The sequence below is a fragment of the Sceloporus occidentalis genome, unplaced genomic scaffold (genome assembly GCF_023333645.1).
Source record: "Sceloporus occidentalis isolate IW3139 unplaced genomic scaffold, rSceOcc1.0.p SCAF_6, whole genome shotgun sequence".
Lineage (NCBI taxonomy): Eukaryota > Metazoa > Chordata > Lepidosauria > Squamata > Phrynosomatidae > Sceloporus > Sceloporus occidentalis.
This window is the reverse complement of record NW_028316986.1, coordinates 769,377-784,069: the sequence shown is the minus strand read 5'-3', so window position 1 is coordinate 784,069 and position 14,693 is coordinate 769,377. Positions and strand designations below refer to the sequence as shown.

At 51.1% G+C, this 14,693-nt stretch overlaps 2 protein-coding genes across 2 annotated transcripts in view; one reads left to right on the top strand and one right to left on the bottom strand.

The window, feature by feature from the left end:
- The window catches only part of LOC149310297 (GRB2-associated and regulator of MAPK protein 2-like), a 33,966-nt gene extending 28,769 nt beyond the window's left edge, over nucleotides 1–5,197 (top strand). Inside the window, exon 6 of the mRNA XM_089528369.1 lies at nucleotides 3,941–5,197. Within this exon, the coding sequence (XP_089384495.1) occupies nucleotides 3,941–4,883 (943 nt within the window). The 3' untranslated portion in view covers nucleotides 4,884–5,197. The remainder of the gene's footprint in view (nucleotides 1–3,940) is intronic.
- A 5,080-nt stretch (nucleotides 5,198–10,277) lies between these two features.
- Nucleotides 10,278–14,693, bottom strand: part of LOC149310296 (trifunctional enzyme subunit alpha, mitochondrial-like) — a 44,213-nt gene continuing 39,797 nt past the window's right edge. Inside the window, exons 18-20 of the mRNA XM_089528646.1 lie at nucleotides 12,675–12,789; nucleotides 11,240–11,385; nucleotides 10,278–10,773 (exon numbers count right to left, since the gene is read on the bottom strand). Coding sequence (XP_089384772.1) covers nucleotides 10,628–10,773; nucleotides 11,240–11,385; nucleotides 12,675–12,789 — 407 coding nt within the window. The 3' untranslated portion in view covers nucleotides 10,278–10,627. The remainder of the gene's footprint in view (nucleotides 10,774–11,239; nucleotides 11,386–12,674; nucleotides 12,790–14,693) is intronic.

Genomic DNA, 14,693 nt, shown 5'->3' with positions numbered 1-14,693 from the left:
GATGCTGCATGGAGACCTGCTGGGCGCCCTCAACGATAGCCGAATTCTGACGAGGGTGCGAGGTCAACCATGGTGAGCTTGGAGCCGAGACCCTGTAGAGGGACTCTATTTTGCGTGGCGGGCCAAGGAGTGAAGAAGGGGCGTCCCAGGAGTGCTTGACCAAAGTCTCTAGAGACGGCAGGAATGGAACGGAGGGTGTCGCGTGGACCCGACCGCGAACCCTGCGCTCAACCGGGTCCTTGGCTTCCTCCTCAGGATATGATAGCTCGATGTCCAGAGCCCTGGACATCTTAATAACATGTTCTGCAAACGACCTCACATCATCCGTCGGGGAGGCTATCTCCGGGTGGTGAAGGAATTGAGGGGAATCCCGAGCAAGCTCCTCTTCACCTGAGGCGTCATCAGAACCGATGGGATCTGGTTCAGAATCCGAAGAAACCAGCTCAACAGCAGCCACAGGCCTGGTGCGTTCAGTCGGTCGGGTCACGGGCAGCAAGTAAGGCGCCGACGACGGCCCTGGTCGGTCGGTACGTTCCTCGGGTCGGTATCGATCCTGGCTATGAGCACGGTCTTGTTCACGAACACGGTCCCGAACCGAAGTGGGCTTAGCCAAGGCGACTTCTCTAGGAACTGGCAAGAAGAACTGGTCAGTCTCCGAGTCGTAGAAGTATGTAGCATCATCAAGTACCCGAGCCGGTGAATGCAGAGCAGGTGAAGGGGACCTCGCTGGAAGATCACAAGGGTCCTCGTCATGTGAGAGGAGAAAGGGGAGCGCTGTCGAAGCCGACGGAGCTGGAACCGAAGATGATTGGACGGCGGCCCCACGGTCGCGATCCCTTACAGGAGAGTGGACCTCAACAGATGGTGTGGCGAGGGAAGCAACCATCACCGGGGAGTCGGGACGAGGACGGTCTCGATGATGGGCCTTCCAGGACCCAGCAGCCTCCTTGGATGTGGCCAGCCTCTTGGATGGAGACCCTGATTGAGAACTTGGATGACCACCTGATGACTTGGCCTTCTTAGCAGAAGAAGATGTCGAGACCGGGGCCGATGATTGCCTCTTTTTGCCAGACTTAGGGTGAGCAGGTGCATCCGGGGGAAAGAAGAGGATCAGTGACTCCGAGATCCTAGCCACCTGTCCGGCTCCATCTCTTTTCCCGGAGGTGGACTCCTTCGGGCCCGAGGCATCGGGTTCGGAGGCGGCCCCTCTCGAGGCAGAGTCATCAGATTTGGAGGGCTTGGAATGGTCCGACGATCCCGACTTGGCTTTGGCCTTCATGGAGCTGGAAGATGTCGCCGAAGCCGCCTTATGGGACCTGTGGTCGGAGGCCGCTCGCTGGGATGACCCCGATGTTTCGGAGGGAGCTCCCTCTTCGCGAGGTGGAGCAGAGGCGGCAGCAGAACCCAATGACCCCGATTTATGAGGGTGCTTAGTGGGTTTGGAGGTGGCACTGGGCTTAGTGGAGCCGCGGGCCACAGGGGGTACGGCGTCAGAAGCCCCCGAATCCAGCACCAGTGAAGTAGAAGGAGGTGCGCTGGCCGGGCCATCACGGGCCGGGAGAGAAGGAGTCACAGCAGAAGCCGAAGGGGCTGAGGCAGGGCGGGAATCTCCCTCCCGAATCTTGCCCTGGGCTATTGCGGACGTCAGCCGCGATTCCCGGTTCTTCCGGGCTTGGGAAGACATAGACTTACAGAGGCTGCAAGCCCTGGGGTCATGGTCCCGGCCGAGGCACAGCAGGCAAGAGGAATGCGGGTCCTGTACAGGAACTTTTCCTCCCCAGACGTCGCATTTCTTGAAAGGAGGAGACATCCTTTATCGAAGTCGACAAGCCAAAACGAGATCCGAGATCCAAATAGAAGTACACGGTCCGAGGTCAAATAACACGGGGGAAGAAGAGAAGCCAAAGTCCAGAAAAAACAGTCCGAGTCAAATAGAACCAGTGATCCAAACGAGCTAGCAAGAGCGAAGTTCCAAACAGCAACCAGCACGGCGGAAAAAAGGAACTGGGGAAAGAGCGGGAAGGCAGGGGCCTTATAACGGGTGGGCGGGGTTACCGCCAAAAAGTTTCTATATGTTGAAAAGTAAACTTTGCCCAGTGATTTTAGAAGTTTCCGAACAGCACTGCGCAGGCGCAGTAAAACCCATTTGTATGATTCGCAGAGACCACGAAGAAGAAGCATATTTGGGTGTCATCAGCGTACTGATAACCCCGCGCCCCATGTCTCCAGATGATCTCTCCCAGCGGTTTCATGTAAATATCAAATAGCATGGGGGATAGAATGGCACCTTGAGGGATGCCCGATATAAGCTCTTTCCTAGAAGAGCAACTGTCCCCCAGCCTCACCATCTGGAACCTGCCCAAGAGGTAGGATTGGAGCCACTGGAGCGCAGTGCCCCCGATGCCCAGCTCCCTCAAGTGTTCCAGAAGGATACCATGGTCAATGGTATCGAAAGCCGCTGAGATGTCCAAGAGCACTAACAGGGCCACACTTCCCCTGTCTGTGCCCAGACGGAGGTCATCGATTAAGGCGACTATGGCCGTCTCCACTCCATATCCCGCCCTGAAGCCAGTTTGAAACGGGTCCAGATAATAGGTTTCATCCAAGGCAGCCTGGAGTTGGAAGGCGACTGCTCTCTCGATCGCTTTGCCCAAGAATGGTAAAAGGGAGACCCGTCTGTAGTTGTTTCTCTCTAGGGGATCTAGGGAGGGCTTTTTAAAGAGCGGTTTAACCTCTGCCAATTTTAGCTGTGATGGAAATTTGCCCTACCTAAAGGATGCATTGATCATTGATCGTAATAATGTAGTCATAGCATCCCCTCCCTGGGCGGTCAGCCACGATGGGCAAGGATCGAGGGCGCACGTCGTCCTCCTTACGCTTCCAAGGAGCTTGTCCACTTCATCGGTACTCACAAACTCAAGGTGATCCAGTCTAACATGGCCCACGGAGTCTCTGGACGCCTCTCTTACTGTTTCTGTGATAATGGCCATCCAGCCTCTGTTTAAAGACCTCCAAGGAGGGAGACTCCATCACTTGAGGGAGTTGTTCTACTGTTGGAGAGCCCTTACTGTCAGGAAGTCCTCCTAATGTTCAGGTGGAATCTCTTTTCCTGTAGCTTGCATCCATTGTTCCGGGTTCTAGTCTTTGGAGCAGCAGAAAACAAGCTTGCTCCCTCCTCAATATGACACCCTTTGAAATACTTACCCAGGGCTGTCCTATCACCTCTGAACCTTCTCTTCCCCAGACTGTCGTCATCATCATCATCATCATCATCATCATCATCATCATCATCCTTGAATCTTAGAGCTGGGGGATGTACTCCAACCCCCTCCAGCTGAGCAGGAAATATGAGTGACCCCCATCCAACTACATGAGAGACCTCTGGAAAGCCCACCACCCTCTGAGGCCAGACTATTAAAATACACTCATATAATACAGCTGACCCTCCACATTTGTGGCTTTGACTTTTGCGGCATGTATTATTCTCAGATTCGATTAGTATGTTCTGTCTAGGAATCTCTAGGCCCTCCAGTGTAACTTTATGGTCAACTTCCACAAAAGTTGTGCCGGAGAACCTAGAGGTTCCTAGAGAGAATATTTCTCTAAGCATATGTAGGTCCTGTCCTCCAGCATGATTCTGCAGTCAACTCCCAGCAGATGTTGACCATGGAGATGCCCTGGAGGACCTCGATATTCCTAGAGAGGTGTTCCCTCAGGTTAAAAAATGTGTTTTATTATTTGCGGTTTTCCCACTTTCATGGGGGTCCTGGAAGAGAGACGTTTTTAATGCTGTTTTAGATGCGCTTTCAGCTGTTGCCATCCTCTCTGCAGCCATGCATCTGCTACTGATGCCACCATGTGCCGGAGCACCTGGTTTGTTCCACAGTGCTTTGGACCCCCCAGTTTTCTGGCACTGACCCTACTTCTCCTTCCCCCACAGGTCAGCCCCACGGAGCGGCAGCTGCTCCCCGTCTCCGGACTCCTACTCGCTCTACTGCTACCCCTGCACTTGGGGTGACTGCAAAGCTGGGGAGATCTCCAGCCGCCAGCTGGTCTCCAGCCCCCCGGCTCAGCCTCAGTCCCCTCCTGCAGCATCCCCACACGTGACAGCGACAACGACAGCGACTCAAGGGTCGTCGTGGTCAGATCCGTGGTCCTACAGTGACCTGGGCCCGAGTGTGGCGACGGGGAGGTCCACCCCACTTTTGGGTGGCAGCGAAGCTGTCAAGAGCTACCACAGCTGCCCTCGTCTCAAGGGGCCCCCTGCCCAGAAGCGCTTCGCCCCCTTCGGGGCCCTGAACCCCTTCTCCAACCCAGCCTACTCATCCAGTCCCGCGTCTTCGGGTTCCTCAGACTGGCTGGAGTCCTTGGAGTGGCCCCAGAGGCCACCAGGCGCCTCTTCCTCCCCGGAGCCCTTTGAGCCCTTTGAGGGGACCCAAGCGACCGAGGGGGACCTGCATTTCCAGCCCTCCCCTCCGCCTCGTGCTGCCCAAGCCTTTGAGCCACCTGAGGCTGTGGCTGTCCGGACGTCAGGGGCCACACTGTCTCCGGCGGCCATCGTCCACGGAGCCGAGGGGGCTGTGGCCCGGCTGTACTTGGCCCAGGGGGTGATCGAGGTGCCCCCGGCCGCCCGGCACAACGGGGATGGCTCCTCTTGGCAGCCCCCTGGGGACCTTTCGTCCCTGTCTCTGGAGGAGGTCTCCCGGTGCCTGCGCTTCATCGGTCTCTCCGAAGACGTGGTCAGCTTCTTCGCCCGGGAGCGCATCGACGGCAGCATCTTCGTCCAGCTGACCGAGGAGATCCTCTTGGAGGACTTCCGCCTCACCAAGCTCCAGGTCAAGAAGATCATGCAGTTCATCAAGGGCTGGCGGCCCAAGATATAGGGCTACGGACCACTCAACAGGGAGGCCAAGAGGAAAGAGAAAGAGAGACACCAGTCCCAGAACTTGCTCCTTGGCATAAGGATGCTGCTTGGAGGGCAGAACAAGGGAGAGAGATGTCATGGGAGGACCAGAAGGAGGCCTTGGTTGTTGGGTCTCTCCTTGGGATGGGGGCTGGAGTCCCATCTATCCTAAGAGGAGTTTGCAAAGAAGCTGCAATGGGGCTGCTCTCCTCTTTGGCATTGGGCCAGGGGAGCAAGTGGGGAAGTTGGCACAGGGTCTCCCCCATTGCACAAGGTGGGGAGCTGGCCTCTTTTGACCAGGCTGTGGGGCAGGGCAGGGTGGGTTTCTTGGGGGGCTCTGTGTGTGTATATGTGGGTGTTTGTATAAGGAGGAGGGAACAGGACCATTTGGGGCAAGGGGTGAGGGTTTGGCAGATGAGACCCCCTAGAGCCACCTTTCCGGTCGAGTCCCAGAGGAAAACCTGGAGGCTGAACAAAAAATGTCACTACCGAAGGAAAGGCAAAATGAGACATTGCTCTCCAAAAACAATTCTGGCATCCCAAAGGTTGCCCCTCATCCCCCAACTTTCTAACCTTGCAGAGAGGCAGATGCTGGAAACCAATCCCACCTGGAACTCAAACACAGGTTATGCCCCTTTCCCTTGATTGCTTTACCTGCCCTGGTTTTCTCGGATGCCTAAACTGCGTCTCTAAAGGCCCAGCTGAAGTTTAATGCAATTTAATTCTGTAAGGGTAGAAACTTGGGGACTGAAGGACAATTTAGTGGGGAAGGGGCAGAGTTATTGACAGCCAGGGTGGCCTCATGGCTTTGTGTTGGACTAGGGCACTGGGAGACCAGGGTTCAAATCCTTGCAGAGCCATGGAAACTCCCCCGGGTCGCCTTGGGCAAGTCACACACTCTCAGCCTCAGTAATGAGGGCAAACTCCACTCTCAACAAATCTTGCTCAGAAAACCCCATGACAGGTCTGCCTTAGGGTTGCCATAAGTTGGAAACGACTTGAAGGTGCACAAGGATAACAAAACTAATTTTGATTTGGGATGGATTTCCTCAGTTTGCTGTCATATTTCTGATTGACAAACCAGATCCCCATCTCTGCTGGCTAAAGAGGGTGGGATCTGGGAATGTCTGCTGATTGAATGGCACAGTTTGCCCATTGCCTCTGCTGGAATTCCTCTAGCCAGGATGGGGATTCTGGGGATTGTAGTTAAAGAAGAAGTAGTAATGCCCATCCAAGATCTGGGAGGTTAGGGTTGGAGGGATAACTATTGCACAGTCTGGGCAAAATGGGGGGCTGCTTCTCTCACCCCCAAAATCCTGCCCCATAACCTTAAATGTGTGCTGGGGTGTGTGTGATGTACACTTACTGCTTTGGTAGAAGTGTGCAAGGCTGGTGCTCCCTCGCACATGCCCTCTGCAGAAGGCAATGTGCTAAAAAGACTGAAGACATTAGCCCTTTTAAGGCAGTCCTGAGATGCTTGCTTTTGTAGGCAGAGACCCTTTTCTGGGCGGTACCTAAATTGCAAGGGGGGGGGTCCCAAGAGGGCACCCACAAATGTAGTCAATGGAAAATTTCTTTAGCACAATAGGAAGCAGCAAGAAGGCTTTGGAAACCGGGATCTTGACCTTCGTATAACAGTCCCAGACCCAGAGGACTCCAGAGACGGTGTTCCAAGTTAATATAGTTTATTTAAAATGAGCTCACACACACACGCACACTCTTTCAAGCACATGCACACATGCAAGAATTAATGATGCAAAGGCAGGAGATAATAGTGAGTTACAGGGTGGTTAAGAAGCAATACTGTACCTATCTGAAGTACAGCACCAATTGCAGGGTTCCTGGGATGACGATGGCTCAGTAGCCGCCTGCCAACTGTGGGGTGGCCAGCTGCTGAGCGTCCAGCTCACCTCAGAGGTCCTGTCCAGCTCCAAACTAGACCCATTTGCTATTGGCTGGGCATATGTATTTATAGCAATAATCGTGTCCCAAGGGGAAGTGTTTCACAAGCTTAAGCAAATTTTCCAGGGGAGAAGAATGGGGTGCGATATGCAAGAACATCCAGGCAATCGGTGTGAATGTCCACAAACAAAAAGATTTTCACTCTCAGAAGGAAACTCCCCTTGCTTGCTGTGTGCAAACAATTCCCAATTCCAGCTCACCATCACCACCTGCCTTAGCAAAAGGATGACACAATTCGGATCTTGAGCGATCCCATCAAGGCTAAGTGCCTTGGGCTTCCCCCATGCTGACCCATCCGGATAGGATGGTTTTCTGCACTGGGGAGCCCTCTAGTAGCTACCACCAGCATCCTCCCTGATATCACAAGTCACAGAGGGGGGACTGAGGGTTGATCCTGGGTTACATGGGTGTTGGGTTGGATTCACCTTCCCTTATTCCCCCAAGCCATACCCATGAGCTTGATAGATGGAGTCTGCAGTGGGCCTCTCTAATTCTACAGCATTTCCAGACTTGCCTTTCCAAGCCCCTCTGACCTCCCAATGAGGGCTAGAGCCTCAAATGAGCAAAAGGCAAAGTCACAACTACTGCACGGATCCTATCTCTGTGCAGTGTGGTGGTAGCAGTGTGCATCCTGCTGTTCTCCAATGTACCATGCCACGTTTGGTAGGGAAGGAGGGAGTTTTAGTCAGAATCAGGTGAGAGGAGGCTGCATTCCCCATCATCCTTGTTTGCCCACCAAGAGATCTTGTGGTCCTGGCCTGCAACTCATGTTCTCTCCCCTTGGCTAGCCAGAGGCCAGGCTGGATTTGGGAGTCCGGCAATTATTCTCCTTAGCACAACATTGCTTACACAATGGGTTGTAAGCTTTTAGTGACCATCTTGTAACTCTCTCAGCATTTTACTAACTTCTCTGCTGGGCCAGTGACAGTGACCAACTGATAGTGACCATCATCTCCTCATTATCCCCTTGTCAAGCTGCCTCTGGATTCCTAGGAGGACCACAAGTTTACTTACTTAATGCCTTTCTTTTTAGCACAGGATGGCAGGTGTGTGTCTGACTCAGGTATAGAGGACTGCAAAATGTTTGCCTTCATTTCCACTTTTAATCACTGCCATAGTCAAATAAACCAGTTTATTAAAAAGAAAAAACATCTGTGCCTTGACTGTTGGTGATGGAGATCTGAAGCTGGATCGAGCCAAAGGGCAGCCTGGGTCAGCATCCTGTGGCTGGCCAGTTGCCCCACTGGGATGGCACCCACCAGCTGGACACTGAATCATACAGCTGGAAGGTACATCTGATCCTACCCGCACCTGTGCAGGAATTCCATTTCTGTTCCTAAGGGTTTCCATATTCCAACAGTTCCTGCCTTCAAGGACAGTTGACCCTTTACATTTGCAGATTTGATTATTTGTGGACTTGATTAATATGTTCTCTCTAGGAATCTCTAGGTCCTCCAGTGCAACTCTGCCAGAAGTTGACCATAGAGTTGTGCTGAAGTACCTACAAGTTCCTAGAGAAAACACATCTCTAGGCATTTGTAGGTCCTCCAACATGATTCTATGGTCAACGTCTGGCAGCGGTTGCACTGGAGGACCTGAAGATTGCTAGAGGGGTGTTCTCTCGGGCAAAAAGAACAGTGTTTTTTTCTTTGCCGTTTTTCCTCATTCATGTCTCCAACAAATGTGGAGGGACCACTGTACAGTAATTCTTAATGTTGAATTTCTTGTCACTTGAATCTATCGGTTTGTGTTCTGGGCTCTGGAGCAGGAGAAAAACAAGCTTGCTCCATCTTCTGCAGGGCATCCCTTCAGGTGTTTAAGCGGGCTTTCATGAGAAGCGCTGCACCCTCCCTCCATCTCTTGCCCCACGCATCCGATACTCAGAGGGGCAGCTGGCCTCGGGTACCAGAGCCATTCTGACCAGTAGCCCTCAACAGCCTGATTATCCACCAGTTTTTCCCAATTCCCTTTTAAAGCTCTCTCAGTGGGCAACCACCATTTCATTTTGGCGAGTTCAAGTCTGGCTCTGTGCTAAGTGAAGATCTTTTTTGTTCTCCTGAATTACCCACCATTTAGCTTTTTTCAGTGACTCCATTTGCCTTCTAGTGTTATGGGTGGACCTTATACTTTGCACTTAGGTATATTGAATCATAGCTGCCATTGTAATAACCATTCCCAGAGTTGGAACACATTCTTTTAACACTTATTATAATGGGTTTGTTTGTTTTTGGCTTCCCCCCTGCCCAAAATAATTAAGTCCTTTCCCTAAAACTGGCCACTTCATCCTCAGTGCCAGGGACTCTTCCACATTCCACAATCACATCACTTTGGTGCCATATTAACTTCCATAGCTGCATCCTACACAATTCAGAGATTTGTACAAGTTCAGTCTCCTTTATCCGAAATGCTTGGGACCAGAAGTGTTTTGAATTTCGGAATACCTGTATTTGCACATACATCCATGATATCTTGGAGATGGGACCAAGTCTAAACACAAAATTGACCGATATTTTGTATACCCCTAGGCTGAAGGTATTTTCATACAATATTTTAAAATAGCTGTGTATGAAACAAGTTTCTGTACACTGAACCACCGAAAAGCAAAGGGGTCACTGTCTCAGCTGCCCGTGAAGTTTTGGTTTTTGCAGTATTTCGGATGAGACTCAACTTGTAGTTCTGTGAGATATTTGCAGTTCTTGGCTGGAGAACCTGAGGGCCTTCCCCAACTATAATTCCCAGGATTCAGACTACAGAATTGGCAGTTATTGTGGAGCCTTAGTTGTATAACTTTGGGGTGTGTGAATGGGTCCCAGGCTAGCTTTGAATGACTTCAATTGTAGGGGTCCAAACATGGATTTGGTGGAGATACACCCACATCTTGCTCCCCTTTAGACCAAGGAGTGGAGAGGCCACACTTCCAGAGCAGGAACTCCAGCACTCTGGCAGAGAAGGCAAAAGATCATGTAAAACTACACATCCATAGGATAGAGCTACAGCACCTAAAACTAGCTTCAAAGTGCATTATTTCTACAGTGTGGATGCACCCTGGGCCAATGAACAGATGGGAGTAATTCTCACGCAGCAAGGCCTCTTCAGATGGAGACAATGGGTACACAGGGGGGCAGATGAGAGATGCAGAGGGCCTGGAAAGAGGCAGGCGCGGGGGTTATGGGACAAGCAGTGGAGCCTTAGAGGTAGAAACAAGGCACATGGACAGTGCTCTTCTGCTCCATCCAGTTCCCCATCCTGGCTGAGGCCCCCTCCCTGCATCCTCCATGTTTGTGGGGGGCCTCTCTGACATCTTTAAAAGGAAGCTCCCTCCCTGCCCCAAAATAAAATCCCCATTAAATTCTGTTTCTGACAAAACTTGAGCAGCAACCCAGATCCTGAATAAAGGAGAAAGGACCCACAGAACAAGACACCAGGGTTTATTGTCAGGAATTCTCTTTGCATGTTAGTGATGGCCATCTGGACCTGTGCTGAGCCCCAGAAATGGGGTCCTCTCAAAGGCACCACTGCAGCACTAAGTCCGAAAGGGGCCAGGCTGGGACTAAAGAGACCCCTTCAGCCCCCATTCCTTCCCCAGAGAGTGGGAAGCCAACATTCAACCGCCGAGGGGAGAGGAGTGCCTGAGCGGCTAAGGCACTTAGAAAGGCAATGGCCTATGCCCCCACACTGGCAAGAGAATCTCTGGCAAAGCTCCCCCAGCTTTCTTTGGGGCTGGGTAGGCGTGCGTCAGTGGACGGCAGGGCTCAGGCAGGTTCACTTGTGGAACTTCTTGCTAGAGTCCTTGGCATGGTCGAGCAGCAACTGACAGGGCGTGAAGGGGCTCCCGTAGACCTCCTCGTACTTCCTCATCCGGTCCACTAGCCGCTGGGCGCTGTAGTAGTCTGCGTACCGGAAGGGACCTGTCCCAGCCCCCGAGAGAAGAGAATAGGTGAGACCTTCCTCCAACTGGCCTTGAGGCACCTGCCCTGAGCACACAGCTCCTGCCTGTCTGCATTGCACACAGCCTGGTAGGAGAGGGAACAGGGGACGCCCCATTTGGCAGAAGTGCCTGCCTTGGCTAATGCTTTCTCCTTTCCAGAACATGGCAGGGCCAGGGCCTTGGAAAGAACCATCCTTCATGCCCCTCTAATTCCCTCCAGGACACATGTGGGCTCATGAGGCCACTGGCTTTGAGAGCAGAGAGGCTGCAAGCAGACAAGGCAGCTCTGGAAAAACCCCTTTCTAGCAAGGGGGAAATTAATTATCTCCTTCCAGCCACCAATCTAAGGGTCTGCTGTTTTGGAAAAATATGACTGCCATTGTCTGCTTGGGGAGGGCAACAGGACATTTAACTCTGGAGTGAAAAACCTGAAGGCAGCCACTTACCTCCCAGGCATGGTGGGAAACCCAGCCCAAAGACAGCCCCGATGTCCCCCTCCACGGGGTTGCTGAGGATCCCCTCCTGCAGGGTCAGGACGGCCTCGTTCACAAACCGAGAGATGAGGCGCATCTGGATGTCCTCCTCTGTCGAGCTGCAAGGAGAGATAGCAGCCTTCAGTGGGGCAAAGACAGGCTTTAGCAATGGTTGCGTCTGGAGCAATGGTCCACCAGGCCGGCCCCACTGGGTGCTCTCTGCCCATCAGGAAGGAGGTGTTCTGGTCCATTGGCAGACCACTGGCAGGAAGGCATGACCTCAGCAGCAGCAGCATCCTCCGCTTGCCACAGACCATGGGCAGCAGGCAATAAGGGCAAAGCTTCTGTCTTTCTTCCCAAGTGTTTAAGAGATTTGGCTGCTGCGGCAGCTGCTACTGGATATAGCAACAGGAGTGGGCAGGGGATACCCTGTGGCCACTGAGTGAGCAGCAGATCTCTGGGGGACCTGCAGTGTTCTAGCAGCCTCCCCACTGCCTCATGTCACCTCAAAGGCTCATAGAATCATAGACCTGGAAGAGACCCCAAAAAAAGCCATCCAGTCCAACCCCATTCTACCATGCAGGAACTCTCAATCAAAGCATCCATGACTGATAACCTCCCAGCCTCTGATTGAAGACTACCAAGGAAGGAGATGCTACTACTCTCCATTGAGGCAGTGTGTTCCACTGTCAAACAGGTCTCTTGCTATCAGAAAGTTCCCCCTAATGTTGAGGTGGGATCTCTTTTCCTGTCATTTGAAACCATTGCTGTGTGCCCTAGTCTCTGGAACAGCAGAAAACAAGGTTGCTCCTTCCTCAATATGACATCCCTTCAAATACTTAAACAGGGCTATCATATTACCTCTTAACCTTCTCTTCTCCAGGCTAAACATACCCAGCTCCCTAAATTGTTCCTCATAGTGTTCACAGAGCCTTCACCACTTTGGACATGCTTCAGTTTCTCAACATCCTTTTTAAATTGTGATGCCCAGAACTGGACACAGTGTTATTTCAGGTGAGGCCTGACCAAAGCAGAATAGAGTGACACTATTACATCCTTTGATCTAGACACTATACTTCTATTGGTGCAGCCTAAAATCACATTGGCTCTCATCCTCTCTCCTCTTGTGGGAGGCCAATGAAATGGTGGGACCCTGGCAGATGTTCAGAAATGGATTTACACATAAGGACTATGTACTCCAAACCTACTCCCAGCCCCTGTCCATTAAGACTGCGTTGCATGCAGACTCCTCTTGATCAGAGATGCTGGAAGGAGCCCTCAGTCCAGAGACGACTCTGTGAGGCAGCAGCATATGTTCAAGCAGCCAAGAAAGGCCAGCCTCAGGGGTCTCATGTGGGCAGCCATTATGTCTCTAGGAAACCCGCCTCCCCCTTCCCACAAGACTTACACCTCTGGTTTGGCCTCCACTTTGAACTTTTCCAAGATTTCATCCATGCCATTGTTGACGCTCCGCTCCTTCACCCCTTTCTGATAAATGTAGAAGCCCTTCCCAGATTTGCGGCCTGCCCAAGAAAAGGTCAAGATATAATAAGAACAGGATTGGGAAGGGCAGCAATGAAAGAATTAGACAAGATCCTAAAGAGTAACAACAAAGCACTTAGGTTAGAATTGTCCAAGCCACTGTATTCCCTATCACCATGTATGGATATGAGAGCTGAATGAAGTGGATAAGGAGAAAAATGAACTCCTTTGAGTTGTGTTACTGGAGAAGATGGCTGAGGATATTATGGACTGCCAAGAACACAAACAAATGGGTCCTTGAACAGATCAAGCCTGAAATCTCCCTGGAAGACGCCAAGATGATTGAATTGAGACTGTTGTACTTTGGCCACATCATGGGAAGAATGATTCACTAGAAAAGTCAATCATACTAGGAAAAGTGGAAGATAGTAAAAAGAGAGGAAGACCGCATGCCAGATGGATGGACTCAACCAGGGAGGTCATGGGCACGGATCCACAAGAACCAAGCAGAGCAGTGGAGGACAGGGGGGCTTGGAGGTCTCTCATTTACAGGGTCGCCATGAGCCAGGGCTGACTTGAGGGCAGCTAACAACAAAGAAAGGGTAAGCAATGGCACCCAAGAGCCAGTGGAGAGTACATCTGTGTGCTGAACACTCCCTCTTTTACTGGAAGCAGAGGCCACAACCATGGATGACCAGTGCCAGGGAACTTGGGTGTGAGAGGAAATTTCATACACAGCTATTTTAAAGGGCATTGCCCCCTTACAAAGGACAAAGGTTCCAGAATATGGCTTGGAAATGCATGGGCAGCAACTTCAAGAGGGACAGGAGTTCTCCTTTATCCAATTGCTCTCTGGAAGGCATGGCCATGTGTCACAATGGTCATGGGCATTTAACCCTTAAAAAGAAAGACAGCCTTGGATAGACTAACTAAATTATATAAAAATAACTAAGATGTGTGACAGTTCTTCTATACATCATTATACAACTATACAGAATTACTAACTCCACTATAACATAAAACAGAGGAAGAACTGGAAAAAAGAAAGAAACTTGTTAGGTTGCTTGGGTAGAAATGTGCTTAGTAGAAACTGGTTAATGGGGGCTTCCAATACATCTTCTTTCAGCCTGGCCAATCGGCCCAGCCCTGTGTCCAAGTCAGACCCATGCAGCCACCAAGATCATCCTTATCAGCCTTGTATGTACAGCGCTGTGCAAATCTACAGCGCTATATAAACAAACTATAACAACAACAACAACAATCACAATCACCCTCCTGGCCATGGCGCTGGACAGGCAGAGAAGGAATGGGTTGCACCTTATCTGGAGAGGCTACACCTGGCTGTTACTTCCATTAGGAGGCCATGGCTCCTGGAGAATGGGAAAAAAGACCTTCTCCTTCCACTGGGCAGTTTTAATTCTCATTTTAGTAGCTACCTCTCCTTATCTCAGCCATCCCAGGAGGCCGACAGATGCAACAATTTTCAACCTAAGCACAAATGCTGGCAAAGCCAGCCGCTGCCAATGAAAATGCCGAACGCAGCTCAGAGGCTGCCATGGTGCATGCATCCCTGCTGCGATCCCACTGTGCAAATATCCCAGTGGCATGGCTGGGACTAACTGTGGGAATGGGGCAGAAAAAGATCCCTGGACTCACGAATCCCCTTCTGGCTGGCTAAATCTTCCCAGCCTGAACTTCCCAGCACAGATCGCCTTCAACACACGGAAATTTCTCCTGATTCCATGAGTATTTTTTCAAAATGTAAATATATTTAAATTTTGTAAAAAACAATGGTCCGAAAACTGAATATAATAAATAGAATGAGAGAAAATATGTACATAATTTATATACTTATATCAATATGATTACATTTATGTATGTACTCTGCTTTATTTGTCTCTCTTCTCTACTTACCCTCTACCTCCTGCTGTCTAATAAGGAGAAC